We start from the raw sequence: 19,261 nt of genomic DNA on the forward strand, positions 1-19,261 counted from the left end.
CATGGTAATAGCAGGCAGCACGAAGTTCACGCGGGGTGCTAGCGCATCGCGCTATCCCCGCCTGAAACAGACCCTTATCCAATTTTTCCCCCGTACTTACCTCCAGCCTTGATTCCATCAACCTTCTCTGCTGCCACCTCAGGCTGAGCCTAGACATACAGAACCTTGGCGTACTACTCAACCCTGTGCTTAGCTTCCTCCCCGACATACGGCGCTTTTATTCACGTCTGAATCATCGCCGGCTCGGCCCTATCTCTTGCCCTCCTGCTGCTGATAACCTAATCCATGCCTTTATTCGCCTTGAGGCTGGATTTCTTCAATGCTCTTGTTGGTCAACTTCCTGCCTCCACTCTCCATAAGTTCCAAGCCATTCAGAATGTGTTGTTCATGTTCTTATCCACATCCAGGCTCATACCTCCATCACCCCAGTCCTTCGCAGGCACCGCTGGCTCCACATGCCCCAGACAATCAATTTTTAGATCCTCATCCTGAACTCCATGGCCTTCTCCCTAACTTTACAATCTCCTCCAACTGTATATCTCCACGCGTAGCCTCCATTCCTCCATTCTACCATCGATGGCCGCTCCTGCAGCCATTATATCCCCGTCCTATGGAACTCCCTGCCTCAGCACATCTACCTGGCCATCTTCCTCCCTGTCTTTAAAAGATCGTCCACTTGGTGATTTTTTTCAACTCCTAACCCTTCTTTCCCTCTGCTGAGTATCCATTCATTGTCCATTGCTTTTTAACACAATCATTATTTATTTTTATTTTTTTTATTCGTTCACGGGATGTGGGCGTCGCTGGCAAGGCCGGCATTTATTGCCCATCCCTAATTGCCCTCGAGAAGGTGGTGGTGAGCCGCCTTCTTGAACCACTGCAGTCCGTGTGGTGACGGTTCTCCCACAGTGCTGTTAGGAAGGGAGTTCCAGGATTTTGACCCAGCGACAATGAAGGAACAGCGATATATTTCCAAGTCGGGATGGTGTGTGACTTGGAGGGGAACGTGCAGGTGGTGTTGTTCCCATGCGCCTGCTGCCCTTGTCCTTCTAGGTGGTAGAGGTCGCGGGTTTGGGAGGTGCTGTCGAAGAAGCCTTGGCGAGTTGCTGCAGTGCATCCTGTGGATGGTGCACACTGCAGCCACAGTGCGCCGGTGGTGAAGGGAGTGGATGTTTAGGGTGGTGGATGGGGTGCCAATCAAGCGGGCTGCTTTATCTTGGATGGTGTCGAGCTTCTTGAGTGTTGTTGGAGCTGCACTCATCCAGGCAAGTGGAGAGTATTCCATCACACTCCTGACTTGTGCCTTGTAGATGGTGGAAAGGCTTTGGGGAGTCAGGAGGTGAGTCACTCGCCGCAAAATACCCAGCCTCTGACCTGCTCTCGTAGCCACAGTATTTATATGGCTGGTCCAGTTAAGTTTCTGGTCAATGGTGACCCCCAGGATGTTGATGGTGGGGGATTCGGCGATGGTAATGCCGTTGAATGTCAAGGGGAGGTGGTTAGACTCTCTCTTGTTGGAGATGGTCATTGCCTGGCACTTATCTGGCGCGAATGTTACTTCCCCCTTATCAGCCCAAGCCTGGATGTTGTCCAGGTCTTGCTGCATGCAGGCTCGGACTGCTTCATTATCTGAGGGGTTGCGAATGGAACTGAACACTGTGCAGTCATCAGCGAACATCCCCATTTCTGACCTTATGATGGAGGGAAGGTCATTGATGAAGCAGCTGAAGATGGTTGGGCCTAGGACACTGCCCTGAGGAACTCCTGCAGCAATGCCCTGGGGCTGAGATGATTGGCCTCCAACAACCACTACCATCTTCCTTTGTGCTAGGTATGACTCCAGCCACTGGACAGTTTTCCCCCTGATTCCCATTGACTTCAATTTTACTAGGGCTCCTTGGTGCCACATTCGGTCAAATGCTGCCTTGATGTCAAGGGCAGTCACTCTCACCTCACCTCTGGAATTCAGCTCTTTTGTCCATGTTTGGACCAAGGCTGTAATGAGGTCTGGAGCCGAGTGGTCCTGGCGGAACCCAAACTGAGTATCGGTGAGCAGGTTATTGGTGAGTAAATGCCGCTTGATAGCACTGTCGACAACACCTTCCATCACTTTGCTGATGATTGAGAGTAGACTGATGGGGCGGTAATTGGCCGGATTGGATTTGTCCTGCTTTTTGTGGACAGGACATACCTGGGCAATTTTCCACATTGTCGGGTGGATGCCAGTGTTGTAGCTGTACTGGAACTTCTTTATAAGTGAGGAGCTCTATAAAAATGTAATTCATTGTTGTTCTGAGTATATATTATAAAAGAAGATATCAAAATGATAAACCATTTGTGAATATCACTATCGATTTGTTGAGATCACATGAAAATGTTTTGATGAGTGGTTTATGTAAATATTTTTGTGGTTCATATTTTTGATAGAATGTATATTTTTACAGACACCCTCTCCTTCTGTTATCTACTGTTCCCTGTCTATCAACTGTCAGCTTTGAAATAAGCTAAAGCTTTTAAGAAAAATGAAAAGCACTCTCTCAACTGTCTCAAGTTTACTTGCCACTGACATTGCAGCGTAAAAATTCCGATCAGCAAGGTTTATGACTGCTTAAAGTTCTTGTGCTACATTCCGATGTGTACTTTTATGCAGGCAATAACCTTTTAAACATTGCACACATAGGAATGTAGTACATTTGTTAGGCATTCTTCTGTTAACTTCAATGGTTGGAATTTCTACAACTGTGAATGCTAAGCCATGAGTGGGCACACTGTGGGCTTCCCTCTTGTCACCACTGTTTGTCATCCAATGCACTATTTAGTTTTAGCAGGTTGCATTTCCTCTTCCTTTATCACAGAACTTTATCATAGACTTAAGGGAAATTAATAATGAGCACTAAACAGTCATCTAAAAATGCCAAGCACAACATGGATAAGTACTTCCTGCTTCATTTCACATTGAAGTGCCTTTCTAATGTCCATATGCTAGAACATAAGCTAGGTTTTGCTGTTAGACAATTGGGATCCTAAATAAAAAGAGGAAACAGTGTTAAATTATGACAAGATTTTAGGATGCAACTTGGGATGTTGATGGAGGACTATCTTTTTTCAAATCTAGAAAGCCTTAACTACAAAGTAAAATGAAGCAGAAAAGAGGGCGTATGACAGATGTCAGGTTGATAATACAAGTGAGAACCAGGCTGAATATAGAAAATTCAGAGGGGAAGTGAAAAAGGAAATAAGAGGGGCAAAGAGAGAGTATGAGAATAGACTGGCAACTTATATAAAAGGGAATCCAAAAGTCTTCTATAGGCATAGTAAATATGGATAGTAAATGGGCAGTAAGAGGAGGGGTGGGGCCGATTAGGGACCAATAAGGAGACCTACGCATGGAGGCAGAAGGCATGGCCGAGGTACTAAATGAATACTTTGCATCTGTCTTTACCAAGGAAGAAAATGTTGCCCAAGTCACAGTAAAAGAGGAGGTAGTTGAGATACTGGATGGGCAAAAAATTGATAAAGAGGAGGTACTAGAAAGCCTGTTAGTACTTAAAGCAGTTAAGTCACCAGGTCCGAATGGGATGCTTCCTAGGTTGTTCAGGGAAGTAAGGGTGGAAATTGCGGAGGTATTGGCCATAATCTTCCAATCATCCTTAGATACGGGTGTGGTGCCAGAGGACTGGAGAATTGCAAATCTTATATCCTTGTTCAAAAAAGGGTGTAAGGATAAACCCAGCAACTATAGGCCAGTCAGTTTAATCTCGGTGGTGGGGAAACTTTTAGAAACCTTAATCTGGGACAAAAGTAACAGTCACTTGAACAAGCGTGGATTAATTAAGGAAAGCCAGCATGGATTTGTTAAAGGCAAATCATGTTTAACTAACCTGATTGAGTTTTTTGATGAGGTAACAGGAAGGGTTGATGAGGGCAATGCGGTTGATATGGTGTATATGAACTTCCAAAAGGCGTTTGATAAAGTGCTGCATAATAGGTTTGTCATCAAGATTGAAGCTAATGGGATAAGAGGGGCAGTAGCAGCATGGATACGAAATTGGCTAAGTGACTGGAGGGAGGTGTACAGTAGTGTTCCCCAGGGGTCGGTACTAGGACCACTTGATATATATTAATGACTTGGACTTGAGTGTACAGGGCACAGTTTCCAAATTTTCAAATGACACAAAACTTGGAAGTGTAATGAACAGTGAGGAGAATAGTGATAGACTTCAAGAGGACATAGACAGGCTGGTGGAATGAGCAGACACGTGGCAGATGAAATTTAACGCAGAGAAGTGCAAAGTGATACATTTTGGTAGGAAGAACGAGGAGAGGCAATATAAACTAAAGGGTTCAATTCTAAAGGGGGTGCAGGAACAGAGCGATCTGGGGGTATATGTGCACATATCTTTGAAGGTGGCCAGACAGGTTGAGAAAGTGATCAAAAAAGCATACGGGATCCTGGGCTTTATAAATAGAGGCATAGAGTACAAAAGCAAGGAAGTTATGATGAACCTTTATAAAACACTGGTTCGGCCACAACTGGAGTATTATGTCCAATTCTAGGCACCACACTTTAGGAAAGATGTGAAGGCCTTAGAGAGGTTGCAGAAAAAAATTACTAGAATGGTTCCAGGGATGAGGGACTTCAGTTATCTGGATAGACTGGAGAAGCTGGAGTTGTTCTCCTTAGATGTGGAGATGCCGGTGATGGACTGGGGTGGACAAATGTAAGGAATCTTACAACACCAGGTTATAGTCCAACAAATTTATTTTAAAATCACAAGCTTTCGGAGATTATCTCCTTCGTCAGATGAATGAATGAAAAGGTTCTCAAATCGCATATCTTATACGATGTTGGGACAGCATCACACCAATCAAAAGGTGTCGTTGTTATTCAAACAGGCCAGTCACGGAGAACAGCACGTCCCAGTACACTCGATATACATTGTGTCTTTTACACAGGCAGGCAGAAAGAAACTCAAAATGGCAGAGAGAGAGAGAGAGAATTTTAAAAAACATATACATTTTTTCCCCCTTTTTGCTGGTGGGGTTACGTGTAGCGTGACATGAACCCAAGATCCCGGTTGAGGCCGTCCTCATGGGTGCGGAACTTGGCTATCAACTTCTGCTCGACGATTTTGCGTTGTCGTGTGTCTCGAAGGCCGCCTTGGAGAACGCTTACCCGAAGATCGGTGGCTGAATGTCCTTGACTGCTAAAGTGTTCCCCGACTGGGAGGGAACCCTCCTGTTTGGCGATTGTTGCGCGGTGTCCGTTCATCCGTTGTCGCAGCGTCTGCATGGTCTCGCCAATGTACCATGCTCCGGGGCATCCTTTCCTGCAACGTATGAGGTAAACAACGTTGGCCGAGTCACAGGAGTATGAACCATGTACCTGGTGGGTGGTGTCCTCTCGTGTGATGGTGGTATCCGTGTCGATGATCTGGCAAGTCTTGCAGAGGTTGCCGTGGCAGGGTTGTGTGGTGTCGTGGACGCTGTTCTCCTGAAAACTGGGTAACTTGCTGCGAACGATGGTCTGTTTGAGGTTGGGTGGCTGTTTAAAGGCGAGCAGTGGAGGCGTGGGGATGGCCTTAGCGAGGTGTTCGTCGTCATCGATGACATGTTGAAGGCTGCGGAGAACATGGTGTAGTTTCTCCGCTCCAGGGAAGTACTGGACGACGAAGGGTACTCTGTTGGTTGCGTCCCGTGTTTGTCTTCTGAGGAGGTCTATGCGATTCTTCGCTGTGGCCCGTCGGAACTGTCGATCGACAAGTCGAGCGTCATATCCCGTTCTTACGAGGGCGTCTTTCAGCGTCTGTAGGTGTCCATCGCGTTCCTCCTCGTCTGAGCAGATCCTGTGTATTCGTAGGGCCTGTCCATAGGGGATGGCCTCTTTGACGTGGTTGGGGTGGAAGCTGGAAAAGTGGAGCATCGTGAGGTTGTCCGTGGGCTTGCGGTAGAGTGAGGTGCTGAGGTGCCCGTCTTTGATGGAGATTTGTGTGTCCAAGAAAGAAACCGATTCTGAGGAGTAGTCCATGGTGAGTTTGATGGTGGGATGTAACTTGTTGATGTTATCGTGTAGTCTCTTCAGTGATTCTTCGACACGGATACCACCATCACACGAGAGGACACCACCCACCAGGTACATGGTTCATACTCCTGTGACTCGGCCAACGTTGTTTACCTCATACGTTGCAGGAAAGGATGCCCCGGAGCATGGTACATTGGCGAGACCATGCAGACGCTGCGACAACGGATGAACGGACACCGCGCAACAATCGCCAAACAGGAGGGTTCCCTCCCAGTCGGGGAACACTTTAGCAGTCAAGGACATTCAGCCACCGATCTTCGGGTAAGCGTTCTCCAAGGCGGCCTTCGAGACACACGACAACGCAAAATCGTCGAGCAGAAGTTGATAGCCAAGTTCCGCACCCATGAGGACGGCCTCAACCGGGATCTTGGGTTCATGTCACGCTACACGTAACCCCACCAGCAAAAAGGGGGAAAAAATGTATATGTTTTTTAAAATTCTCTCTCTCTCTCTCTGCCATTTTGAGTTTCTTTCTGCCTGCCTGTGTAAAAGACACAATGTATATCGAGTGTACTGGGACGTGCTGTTCTCCGTGACTGGCCTGTTTGAATAACAACGACACCTTTTGATTGGTGTGATGCTGTCCCAACATCGTATAAGATATGCGATTTGAGAACCTTTTCATTCATTCATCTGACGAAGGAGATAATCTCCGAAAGCTTGTGATTTTAAAATAAATTTGTTGGACTATAACCTGGTGTTGTAAGATTCCTTACATTTGTTCTCCTTAGAGCAGAGAAGGTTGAGAGGAGATTTGATAGAGGTGTTCAAAATCATGAGGGGTCTAGACAGAATAGATAGAGAGAAGATGTTCCCATTGGCAGAAGGGTTGAGAACCAGAGGACACAGATTTAAGGTAATTGGCAAAAGAACCAAAGGCAACATGAGGAAAAACTCTTTTACGCAGCGAGTGGTTATGATCTGGAATGCACTGCCTGAAAAGGTGGTGGAAGCAGATGGCTTTCAAAAGGGAATTGGATAAGTACTTGAAGGAAAAATGTTTGCAGGGCTATGGGGAAAGGGTGGGGGAGTGGGACTAGGTGAATGCCCTTGCAGAGAGCAGGCATGGGCTGGACGAGCTGAATGGCCTCCTTCTGTGCTGTAACCATTCTATGATTCTATGATTCAAAGCTAGCTAACCACAATGTCATCTTCCACCCCAAAAGTGTGAGACCTTTAGAGGTTAGTGGTTAGAAGGGGAAGCCTGCATCCATGAGACTAATCCCAGATTGGTTGAGTTCATGAGAGGTTTAAGTTCATTTCATAATGTAGGAAACCACCGGATGTAATCCTAAACTGTCATTCTGGTTGCTTTTGAAAGCTGCCACACATGATCTGGGGGAGCCTTCTAAATGCTTGTTATTTGAGTTAGTTGAGTATCTGAGTCACTTCACAGGATAAAAGATCAAAACATTTACCCTTACAACAGACTACAGAATGTTTTTATTTGTCATTATGCTGATAACTAAAGCTGATTTGAAGCAGGACAACAGGTTGTTTGATGCACTTTGGGTATTTCTAGTAAACTATTTACTGTACATTATAAAAGAATACCTGATGCTCTACTTAATATATTTACGAGTGACTTATCATACTCCTTGCTTGTAGGAATGCTTCCAGTATTATAAACACAATGGAATATCCTGTACATGGAATTAGTGGGTCCTATAGAATCTCAAACCATTCTCCAGTCACAGGAATAGAACATTTGTAACCGTTTTTTGTTTTGGTTCAAAAATGCCACTTCCGAGTGCAATCAGTTACATCTAAATTAATAGGTTGTCAAATAAAAAGGTCTAAGGGATCTACAGATTTTGACCGATAGAACGTGCCAACACTAAATTTTAGATGATTTATATATATATGTACTGTATATACAAAACCACAATGCCATTGTGTGTGTATTTTTTTATTTGAATAAATTACATTTCGCTATTCATGCAGCAACATTTTGATGTTTTCTACCCTCAGAGGACAACACAAACTGAAGCAAGGCACCTTTATTCACCTCCAGAAAAAAACTGCAGTTTTAATGTAAGTAGCAAATTTAAGTGTGAATATCACGTGTGGGTAAAGGGTGTAAATATTTACCTTTAACTCTCCTGATAGCTCAACTGGTTAAAGCAATGAGAAAACGCATCAGGAAAATCGGGAAAATTGAGCAGGATTCCCACATACTGATTGCTATCCAATAACTGCTGCTCGAATCGTACTTGTGTGGATGTTAGATGGGATAGGATTGGGCTTGGGTTTAATGCTTCACATGGTGAACAGCCTCCCAACTTAGATTTTCCAATTGACCAAATTTTAATGAGTGTTTAAAAATGGAGATAATTGTAAACTTAACTTCAACTCTTGTGTTTGTGTTTTATGCTATAGAACAATTAATAGGAGGTGTGTGGGAGCAGATCTTTTGTTTTGACATGACATTCTACTCCATTGACATCATACATGGGACACTGGTCTGTAGGAAACATTCCTCATTCTTGATGTCAGTTGAATTTCACAATGTTACATTGGCGAGGTTCTACACTAAAGCTACTCCCATACTACTCTAAATAAACAACTCTAGAGAGAAAAAATTGTAACAAGGGATTGTTGAGTGATACTATTAGGTGGGGCAGTTCAATAGAATATACTTCCTCTGTAATTTGGATGGCTCATGATTTCTGCTTCTTCAAACTTTCATGGTCATTGACATTATTTAGCATCCAGACAGAGTTAAGTAGGCAGAAGTGAAACATCCAAGAAAATAAAACTGAAATTTCTCCCACGTCCAGTCTAATGGAAAAAAAATCTTTCAGGATATTTACTTAACATTACAATCTATGGGGATTAAATTGGTTAACCCCCAAATTCGGGTGCGGTCATCGCGATGTGTGATTAGCCCGCGCCTGATGGTTCCAATGCAGACAGCATGTGAGATTCGTGCTGCCTCCTCATTTATCTGATTGTAGCGCAGCAGCCAGGCCTGTCTGCGATGTTCTCACCAACTTCGCACTTCTCACCAGTCGGTGAGGGGGGGGAGGTGCAGATATCGCGTGAGTTGCTCGCACTTCTTAAAGGCAGCCTGCACCTCTTATGTGCAAAATATAATATACGGTCCGCATGGAGCCTGAACGGAGATCAGACATCGCACATGTAAAACACTGATGCAGGTCCCCTCCCTATGTTTACAAACTGATGAGTTGTGAATAAAGGTTGTGAATAAAGGTTGCGCACTACTAAATCCCACATCGTAAAATCTGCATGCCAGACCTCACCAATCTGCCGGTCTGAGTTTGTACCAGACCTACGAGAGAGTGTGCACCAAGGTTCTCTGGTGATGCACTGGAGGCCTTGTGCAGGAAGTGGACAGAAGGAGGAGCATCCTATATCCTCAGGGTGGGGGGCAAGAGGCCCTCCAGACATATAGTCAAGAGGCAGTAGAGGACAAAGTCAATGCCAGGCGCATAACACCATTGCATGGATGCAGTGCAGGAAGAAGTTCAATGCGTTGACACGAGTGGTCAAGGTGAGTGAGGTCAACTGTCAAGTGGCATCTGCTACCAACTGCACCACTAGCTGCATCTACTGCACCATGCACTACACCCATCACCCACATACCAACAAACTCTTCCAATCCGATGCTTCCTCTCACCCTCAACATTACCACTGTTGCAAGCCATACACCCACAACTCACAGGTCACACAAACACTTGCATCTATTCAAACATGACAGCCACATCACCCAAACATCTTGCAGAACACTCACCGACACACGTCCCGCTTTCTTGCAGGAGAAGGTGGCGCATAATAGGAGGCAGCTAGGTGCAGTGGCATTTAGCCCCTCGAGCCTGTTCTGCCATTCATTGAGATCATGGTTGATCTGTGACCTAACTTCATATACCAGCCGCAGCTCCATATCTCTTAATCGTAGAAAGGTTACAGCATGGAAGGAAGCCATTCGGCCCATCGAGTCTGTGCCGGCTCTACACATGAGCAGTCCAGTTAGTCCCACTCCCCCGCCCTATCTGCAAATTTTCTCCTTTCAAGTACTTATCCAGGTCCCTTTTGAAAGCCATGATTGAATCTGCCTCCACCAACCTCTCTGGCAGTGCATTCCAGATCCTAACCACTCGCTGTGTAAAAAAGTTTTCCCTCATATCACCTTTGGTTCTTTTGCCAATCACCTTAAATCTATGTCCTCTGGTTCTTGACTCTTCCACCAATGGGAACAGTTTCTCTCTATCTACTCTGTCTGGACCCTTCATGATTTGGAATACTTCTATCAAATCGCCTCTCAACCCTCTCTGTTCCAAGCAGAGAAACCCCAGCTTCTCCAGTCTATCCACATAACTGAAGTCCCTCATCCCTGGAATCGTTCTAGTAAATCTCTTCTGCACTCTTTCTAAGGCCTTCACATCTTTCCTAAAGTGCGGTGCCCAGAACTGGACACAATACCCCTGTTATGGCCGAACCAGTTTTTTTTAAAGGTTCATCATAACTTCTTTGCTTTTGTACTCTATGCCTCTATTTATAAAGCCCAGGATCCAGTATGCTTTATTAACCGCTTTCTCAACCTGCCCTGCCACCTTCAACGATTTGTGTACTTATACCCACAGATCTCTCTGTTCCTGTACCCCTTTTAGAATTGTGCCCTTCAGCTTATATTTTCACTCCTCATTCTTCCTATCACCTCGCACTTTTCTGTGTTAAATTTCATCTGCCATGTGTCCACCCATGCCACAGCCTGTCTATATCCTCTTGAAGTCTATCACTATCCTCCTCACTGTTCACTACACTTCCAAGTTTTGTGTCATCTGAAAATTTGGAAATTGTGCCCTGTACACTCAAGTCCAAGTCATTAATATAGATCAAGAAAAGCAGTGATCCTAGTACCGACCTCTGGGGAACACCACTGTATACTTCCCTCCAGACCGAAAAACAACCGTTCACCACTACTCTCTGTTTCATGTTACTTATGATGTGGAGATGCCGGTGATGGACTGGGGTTGACAATTGTAAACAATTTTACAACACCAAGTTATAGTCCAGCAATTTTATTTTAAATTCACAAGCTTTCGGAGGCTTCCTCCTTCCTCAGGTGAACGTTGTTGGAAATGAAATCCTCGAAATGAAATCGCATTTATAAATAACAGAACAATGCTTGGTGATTACAGGCATAATCACCAAGCATTTTTCTGTGATTTATAAATGCGATTTCATTTCGAGGATTTCATTTCCAACAACGTTCATGTTACTTAGCCAATTCTGTATCCATGCTGCTACTGCCCCTTTTATTCCATGGCCTTCCAATCTTGATGACAAGCCTGTTATGCAGCACTATATCAAACGCCTTTTAGTGGTCCTTATACACCACATCAACTGCATTGCCCTCATCTACCCTCTCTGTTACCTCGTCAAAAAACTCTATCAAGTTAGTTAAACATGATTTGCCTTTAACAAATCCATGCTGGCTTTCCCTAATCAATCCACACTTGGCCGAGTGACTGCTAATTTTGACCTGGATTATTGTTTCTAAGAGTTTCCCCACCACCGAGGTTAAACTCAGCGTGTAGTTGCTGGGTTTATCCTTACATCCTTTTTTGAACAAGGGAGTAACATTTGCAATTCTCCAATCCTCTGGCACCTCCCCCACCCCGTATCTAAGGATGTTTGGAAGATTATGGCCAGTATCTCTGCAATTTCAACCTTTATTTCCCTCAGCAACCTAGGATGCATCCAATCCGGAACGGGTGACTTATCTACTTTAAGTACTGCTAGCCTCTCCAGTACCTCCTCTTTATCATTACTTAGCCCATCCGGTATTTCAGCTACATCTTCCTTTACTTAGAAACTGGCAACATTTTCTTCCTTGGTAAAGACAGATGCAAAGTACTGATTTAGTACCTCGGCTATGTTCTCTGCCTCCACGAGTCGATCTCCTTTATGGTCCCTAATCGGCCCCACTCCTCCTTTTACTACCCGTTTACTGTTTACATGCCTATAGAAGGCTTTTGGATTCCCTTTTATGTTTCTGTTATCATACTCTCTTTTTGCCCCTCTTATTTCCTTTTTCACATCCCCTCTGAACTTTCTATATTCAACCTGGTTCTCACTTGTGTTATCAACTTGACATCTGTCATACAGTCCTTTTTTCTGCTTCATCTTATTTCTTTTGTCATCCAGGGAGCTCTGGCTTTAGTTGCCCTGCCTTGTACCTAGACTGTACCCGAACCATCTCCTCCTTAAAGGCTGCCCATTGTTCAATTACAGTTTTGCCTGCCAATCTTTGATTCCAATTTACCCAGGCCCGATCTGTTCTCATCCGACTGAAATTGGCCCTCCTCCAATTGAGTATTTTTACTTTAGAGTGGTCAATGTCCTTTTCCATAGCTATTCTAAACCTTATGATACTATGATGACTGTTCCCTAATTGTTCCCCCACTGACATTTGCTCCACTTGGTCCACCTCATTCCTCAAAACCAAATCCAGCAATGCCTCCTTCCTTAATACCTTTGGTTAACAAAAATCTATCAATCTCAGATTTAAAATTCACAAGTGAGCTAACATCAACTGCTGTTTGCAGAAGAGCGTTCGAAACTTCTTCCACCCTTTGCATGTAGAAGCGTTTCCTAAATTCGCTCCTGCATGTCCTGGCTCTAATTTTAGGCTATGTCCCCTAGTCCTAGTATTCATGTATAGGAGGCCTCCAGAAAAAAGGTACAAATATATCAGCAGCTAGAAGCAATAATTCAGCAACTAACCTATAAATCCTGCGTGGTCTCTTTAAATAACATCGGCGGGGGGGGGGGGGGGGGTCCTCCAAGCCGTCTACAACATGTTCAGCGGGTCGTGGTTAAGACAGTACGTTGGCTGATGCATTGAGTACCAAAATGGTACCTATCCCTTTAAATCAGTGTCGCACACTGAGCTAATGCATATTCCATATTCTCTTTACTTTACACGATGCTGGCATTCGTTATCTGCGCCTGCGCGAACCCCTTTGCCAAGATGGCGGCCAAATTTCTAGCCCTATATGTTTTCTTTCCTCCCATTTCCTATCCTTTTCTCCTGAGGGCACTGACGCAGGCTGGACTATAATTTCATGGATGCCAGTAGATTCCATACTTCGCCCAAGTGGCCATTTCTCATATGAGAATGTCACCAGGCCATTTTCTGTGGGGTGTATCACAGAGAAGATCTTGTCCTCACTGGATGTTCAATTCTGCACGTGTACCAAAAGGTCATTCAATAGCAATCATACATTGCGATCCTGGCTGATTTTTTTTTTCTCCTCTCCCTATCCCTAGGGTGCCATTGCTGTCTGTATTTCAAATCTTGACTGGTTTCATTCTAAAGATTACATTCCCTTGGCTCAACAACACAAAAACTGTCTAATTCCATTACACATGTGACTACTTATTCTTATAGCCTGCAATTCTGTTCGTAGTTAGATATTCATCCAGATCATTTTCAGAATTATGGCCCCAAAAATCTGTGGACCATTGATCCCAGCACTTATATTTGGATCGCACAAGCTGTGAACCCCTACCACTGACCCCAGCAAACTTTCCCAGCTCAGGAGAAGATTCATAATTAGCCTGTAATTTGGCAGGAGCCTGCATCATAACAATTTACATCTGGATACTTTAAGTGAATGATCAGTAATCACCACCAAATCAATACTTTTCCACTGTTGTTATTGTAGAGCCATCCATTATATTACTGTGTTGATTTAATTTCTTCTTTGGGCCGTCCTGGAGCGGTGCAGGTGGAAAATGGGGCAGGGAGGTTTACCGTCGAATCCCATCCCTAAATCCGCTCAGTGAATTTTTCTGCTCCGCTCCCCACTGGAAAGGATGTTGGCTACCTGCCCTTTTACTGCCCAATAATTAAAGTTATAATAAAAGATGAAGGAAATTGAATTTGTTTTCTTTGGATAAGGGACAACGTCAAGGTTTTTACATCGAGTTACATTGAAACTATAGCACAGAAACAGGCATTCGGCCCAATTGGTCCATGCCAGCCTTTATGCTCCGTATGAGCTTTTTCCCTCCCTACTTCATCTCACTCTATCAATATATCCTTCTATTCCTTTCTCCCTCATGTGCTTATCTAGCTTCCCCTTAAATGTATCTATGCTATTTGCCTCAACATCTCCTTGTGGTAACGTGTTCCACATTCTTACCACTCTTTTGGTAAAGAAGTTTCTCCTGAATTCCCTATTGGATTTATTAGCGACTGTTTTATATTTATGACCCCTAATTTTGGACTCCCCAAATGAAAACATTTCCTTTATGTTTACCCTATGAAACCCTTTATCTTAAAGACCTTGATCAGGTCACCCCTTAGTCTTCTCTTTTCCAGAGAAAAGAGCCCCAGCCTGTTCAGCCTTTCCTGATAAGTATATCCTCTCAGTTCTGGTATCGTCCTTGTGAATCTTTTTTGCACCCTTTCCAATGCCTTTATATCCTTTCTATAGTATGGAGACCAGAACTGTGCACAGTACTCCAAGTGTGGTCTGACCAAGGTTCTATACAAGTTTAACGTAACTTTTCTGCTTTTCAATTCGATCCCTCTAGAAATGAACCCCAGTGCTTGATTTGCCTTTTTTATAGACTTATTAACCTTGGTTAGATCACACTTGGACTACTGTCCAGTCAATAAGGTTGGTCAGGCATGACTTTGCCTTCTGAAATCCGTGCTGACTATTCTCTATTATATTTTCATTTTCTAGGTGTTTCTCTATTACATCTCTGAGTAAAGATTCCATTACCTTTCCTACCACCGACGTTAAGCAAACTGGTCTGTCGTCCCTGAACTTGTTCTATTCCCGTTTTTAAATATAAAAATAACTTTAGCTGTCTGCCTGTCCTCTGACACTATTCCCTTTTCTAATGAGTTTTCATATATATGTAATAGTGCCTCTGCTATCTCCTCCCTTACTTCTTTTAATATTCGTGGACGCAGTCCATCCGGACCAGGGGTTTTATCCTCTCTAAGTTTGATTAGTTTATCAATTATCTCCCCCCTTTCTATCTTAAATATTTTAATGTCTTTTTTGATCTCTTCTAATATCATGCCCACCTTGTTAGTCTCCCTGGTAACCACTGAGGCAAAGTAGCTATTCACTATTTCTGCCATTTCGCTGCCATTACCTGTGAGTTTATCTTTGTTGTCCCTATCCTGATTTTTCTTTGTTATTTATGTGTCTGTAGAATAATTTACTATTTCTTTTTATATTCCTTGATAATTTAATTTCGTAATTCCTCTTTGCTTTCTTAATTGTTTTTTTGACTTTCTTCCTAATTTCTTCATATTCCCACTTGTCATCCTCTTTATTGTCTATGTACTTAGAGTGTGCATTTTTCTTTAGTTTCAACTTCACACATATCTCTTTATTCATCCATGTTGTTTCATTATTGGCTACTTTGTTCTTGCTTTTTAAAGGAATATATTTCTCCTGAACTCAATTGATCACTGTTTTAAATATTTCCTACTGCTGTTCTAATTCTTTGTCTGTCAAATGGCTTTTCCAGTTTACTTTCCTTAGTTCCAGTCTCATCCCCTCAAAATTAGCATTTTTCCAATCTATTACTTTGGTCTTCGTCTTACTTATGTCTTTCTCAATCCTTACTTTAGACCTTATTATGTTATGATCGCTATTAACTAGATGTTCTCCTACACTTACTTCTCTTATCTGTTCTGGTTCATTTCCCATTACTAGAACCAGCAGTGATTCCTCTCTTGTTGGGCTTCTCACATACTGCGTAAGAAAGGAGTCTTGTACACATTGTAAAAACTCCATTCTCTTTTCTCCTTTCCCTACCTCTTCTTGCCAGTTTATTTGGGGTTAGTTGAAATCTTCCATGATTATTATTCAATGTTTTTTACTCATTTCATAGTTTTGCCTGCACCTTTCATCTTCCACTTCCCTTCCACTATTAGTTGGTCTGTAAAATATACCTATTAGCGTGATCGATCCCTTCTTATCCTTTGTCTCAATCCATATGGATTCTGTTTCTAACTTAATGTTACTTATGTCCCTTTTTTCTATTGCCATTGTGTTGTCCCTAATTAGTGCAGCTACCCCAACCCCCTGCCTTCCCTATCCTTTCTAAATACATTATATCCTGCAATATTTAACCGCCAATCATGTTCCTTATGTAGCCATGTTTCAGCTATTCCTACCACATCTGGCTCATCGCTACGAATTACTGCCTCCAGTTCCCCCATTTTGTTTTGGATACTGTGCACATTGCTCTATAGGCAATTTAATTTGTTTTCAACAAATGTTCCCCTTACTTTATTTTTAACAGTCATTTTGAACTTATATTCTATAACTGTATTTGTTGCCTTACCGTTTATGTTACTTTTACTCCTTACCTTAGTCTGACCTTTACTCTCATTTCCTATTTCTTTTATTTTCAGACATATGTTATCCTCACCAGATTCCTCCCACTGTCTTACTAGTTTAAAGTCCTATTGACAGCTCTATTTATCCTTTCCGCTAGAACACTGGTCCCATTATGGCTCAGGAGGAGCCCGTCCCAATGGTACTAGTGCCAGTGTCCCATGAAATGGAACCCCTCCTTCCCACACCAGTCTTTCAGGCACACATTCACCGTCCTGATCTGTCTATCCCTATGCCAGTTAGCACATGGCTTGAGTAGTAGTCCCAAGATTACCACTCGTGAGGTCCTTGTTTTTTAATTTAGTTCCTAACACCTGATATTCTCTTAGCAGGACCTCCTCCCTTTTCTTCCCTATGTCATTGGCCCCAACATGGACCAGGACAACTGGATCTTCCCCCTCCCTTTCCAAGTTCCTCTCCAGTTGCTCCGAGATATCCTTTACCCTTGCACCAGGTAGGCAACACACCCTCCTGGTCTCTCAGTCGTGACTGCAGAGGATGCTGTTTTTGAACAACAGTTTTCAAACTTATGAAAACTATTGTCAAAATTGATCCAAGCAATTGTTCACTATGATAAATGATTCAAAGACTAGCAAACACAAGTTAAAAATTAAGTAGTTAGAAGTAAGAAGGAGAGTCTGGCAGAATTTCTTTTCATCCAAAGGGTAATAGAGTATGGAATAAGTTGTCAGGCAAGACTATTGAAGTGCACAGTATAAATGGTTTTAAGAGGCAATTGGATGTGGTCTGAGACACAGAAGGGATTGAGGAATATAGTGAGATCATGGGTTGATAAGGTTGATCTCTCAACAAGAATAGGCTTGTTGAGCCTAATAGCCTTCATCTTTCTGATAGAATCAAACCAATGATAAAGATTTCATTCACCTTATTCATAGGATCGTTTCATTGACATAATTTTTTGGTCTATCTTACCAGTGTACCATTTGCAGTCAAACTCAAGATGCAAGAATTGGAAGAGGAAAAGCTTGCAGTGAAGCAGTTAAACGTGTGGGAGCCAGCACCACCCCTGATAAGCCCCATTGTCAGTAATGATGTGAAAAAAAATTAAGTTAATAAATATGCACATCATGTGTTGCATGTTTCTTGATTTTGTCTTATTTTATAGACCTTTGCTTCCCAGGTGTTTACCAGACTGATGTTTGTTTCATTCACAAATAAATTAGAAACTGTAGTGCTCACTGAATGGAGGGTTGCTTGGGAAAATAACACTTTCCCATTTTAGGCACCCTATGTAAGCATCGAGCACTTCCAGATCAGGTATAGTAAAACCATATGCAGAGGAAAACTCCCTTTACTTTGTTCCAACAATTTAGGTTAGAAACTGCACAGGGCCCCATGTGGGTTGTAAGTTTTACTGGGGACGGGGTGGGGGGGACAGGGGAGGTAATATCTTGAAAGATGCATGCTCCTAATATGCTGCCTCACTATTCTTTCTTCTATGCTCTTCTGCTCCTCTACCTCTATTATAATGGCAAACACAGGAATGCCCATTGGGAATCCTATACTTGGTCCTCAGTGCCTTTCACTGTGAGTGGGGGAAAAATATGCCTCACATCTCAGAATCCTACGGCAATCAGAGTCAAGTCCAATGCTGTCCATGAAAATAGCCCAAAAAAAGTTCAAAAAACCCTCTCAGCTCTAGTAATCTATAAACAAAGTTTCAGTTCTCTTCAGTCTCAAAAGTTCCTCACTTCTGCCAGATTCAGCTGATTCTGCCAACAGCCACCCCATAAAAAACAAATTCAAAGTTACCCATAGTTTATTGTGAGTGTAAGTTCTGGAATACTAACGTCACTGGTCTTCATTTACATATACTTAAAGAAGCTTCATGGGAGAAATAGTTTCTCTGTATCTACCCTATCTAATCCTCAGGAATATTCAGGAGTATTGATTTTGGATTGGAACTGGCTTCTGTCCCAATTTGCAGGTCATTAAAATGAGATGCCTCAATTTGAGACCTTAGAAATGCTGAAAAGGGTAAGAAATTTCAAGGCCAAACAGTCTTAAAAAAAAAAGTTTGGCTGGACAACTCATTACTCTGTTCAAAATTTCAGTGACCATATCATGGACCATGTGTCATCAAATAATGTTATCTACATAATCCATAAACACTAGGCCTCAGGTAGTAAAATGTGGAATACTTCAACCCATTAGGACAAGGCATGCCCAGTTAGTTGTCCACAGTTGTGACCTTTGGGAAAGGTTTCCATGTGGAATCAAGAAAGGTCCCAGGAAATGGAGCAAGAGACAGGCTCAGGAAGGATTGAACCCGAAATCCCTGATGGGGGACTGTCACAATTCGTTATGTGAAACATCAGGTTTAGGGAGGGAGGATGTTATAAATAGGTTAGTGTTACAGCTAGAAATGTCACTCCGCTTTTTAAGAAAGGAGAGAGAGGGAAACTGGGGAATTATAGACCAGTTAGCCAACATCTGTTGTGGGGAAAATGCTGGAGTCTATAATTAAGGATAGGGTGACTGAACACCTCGAGAATTTTCAGTTAATCAGAGAGAGCCAGCATGGATTTGTGAAAGTTAGGTTGTGCCTGACAAACCTGATTGAATTTTTTGAAGAGGTGACTAAAGTAGTGGACAGGGGAATATCAATGGATGTTATTTATATGGACTTCCAGAAGGCATTTGATAAGGTCCCACATAAGAGATTGTTAGCTAAGGTAGAAGCTCATGGAATCGAGGGAAAAGTACGGACTTGGTTAGGAAGTTGGCTGAGCGAAAGGTGACAGAGAGTAGGGATAAT

At 43.0% G+C, this 19,261-nt stretch overlaps 1 protein-coding gene across 1 annotated transcript in view; it reads left to right on the plus strand.

Moving 5' to 3' along the window:
• Positions 1-17,803, plus strand: part of LOC137321394 (spermatogenesis-associated serine-rich protein 1) — a 71,478-nt gene extending 53,675 nt beyond the window's left edge. Inside the window, exons 6-7 of the mRNA XM_067983785.1 lie at positions 8,054-8,116; positions 17,419-17,803. Coding sequence (XP_067839886.1) covers positions 8,054-8,116; positions 17,419-17,551 — 196 coding nt within the window. The 3' untranslated portion in view covers positions 17,552-17,803. The remainder of the gene's footprint in view (positions 1-8,053; positions 8,117-17,418) is intronic.
• The last annotated feature ends 1,458 nt before the right edge of the window (positions 17,804-19,261 follow it).

Source organism: Heptranchias perlo, chromosome 5 (genome assembly GCF_035084215.1).
Source record: "Heptranchias perlo isolate sHepPer1 chromosome 5, sHepPer1.hap1, whole genome shotgun sequence".
Classification (NCBI taxonomy): Eukaryota; Metazoa; Chordata; class Chondrichthyes; order Hexanchiformes; family Hexanchidae; genus Heptranchias; species Heptranchias perlo.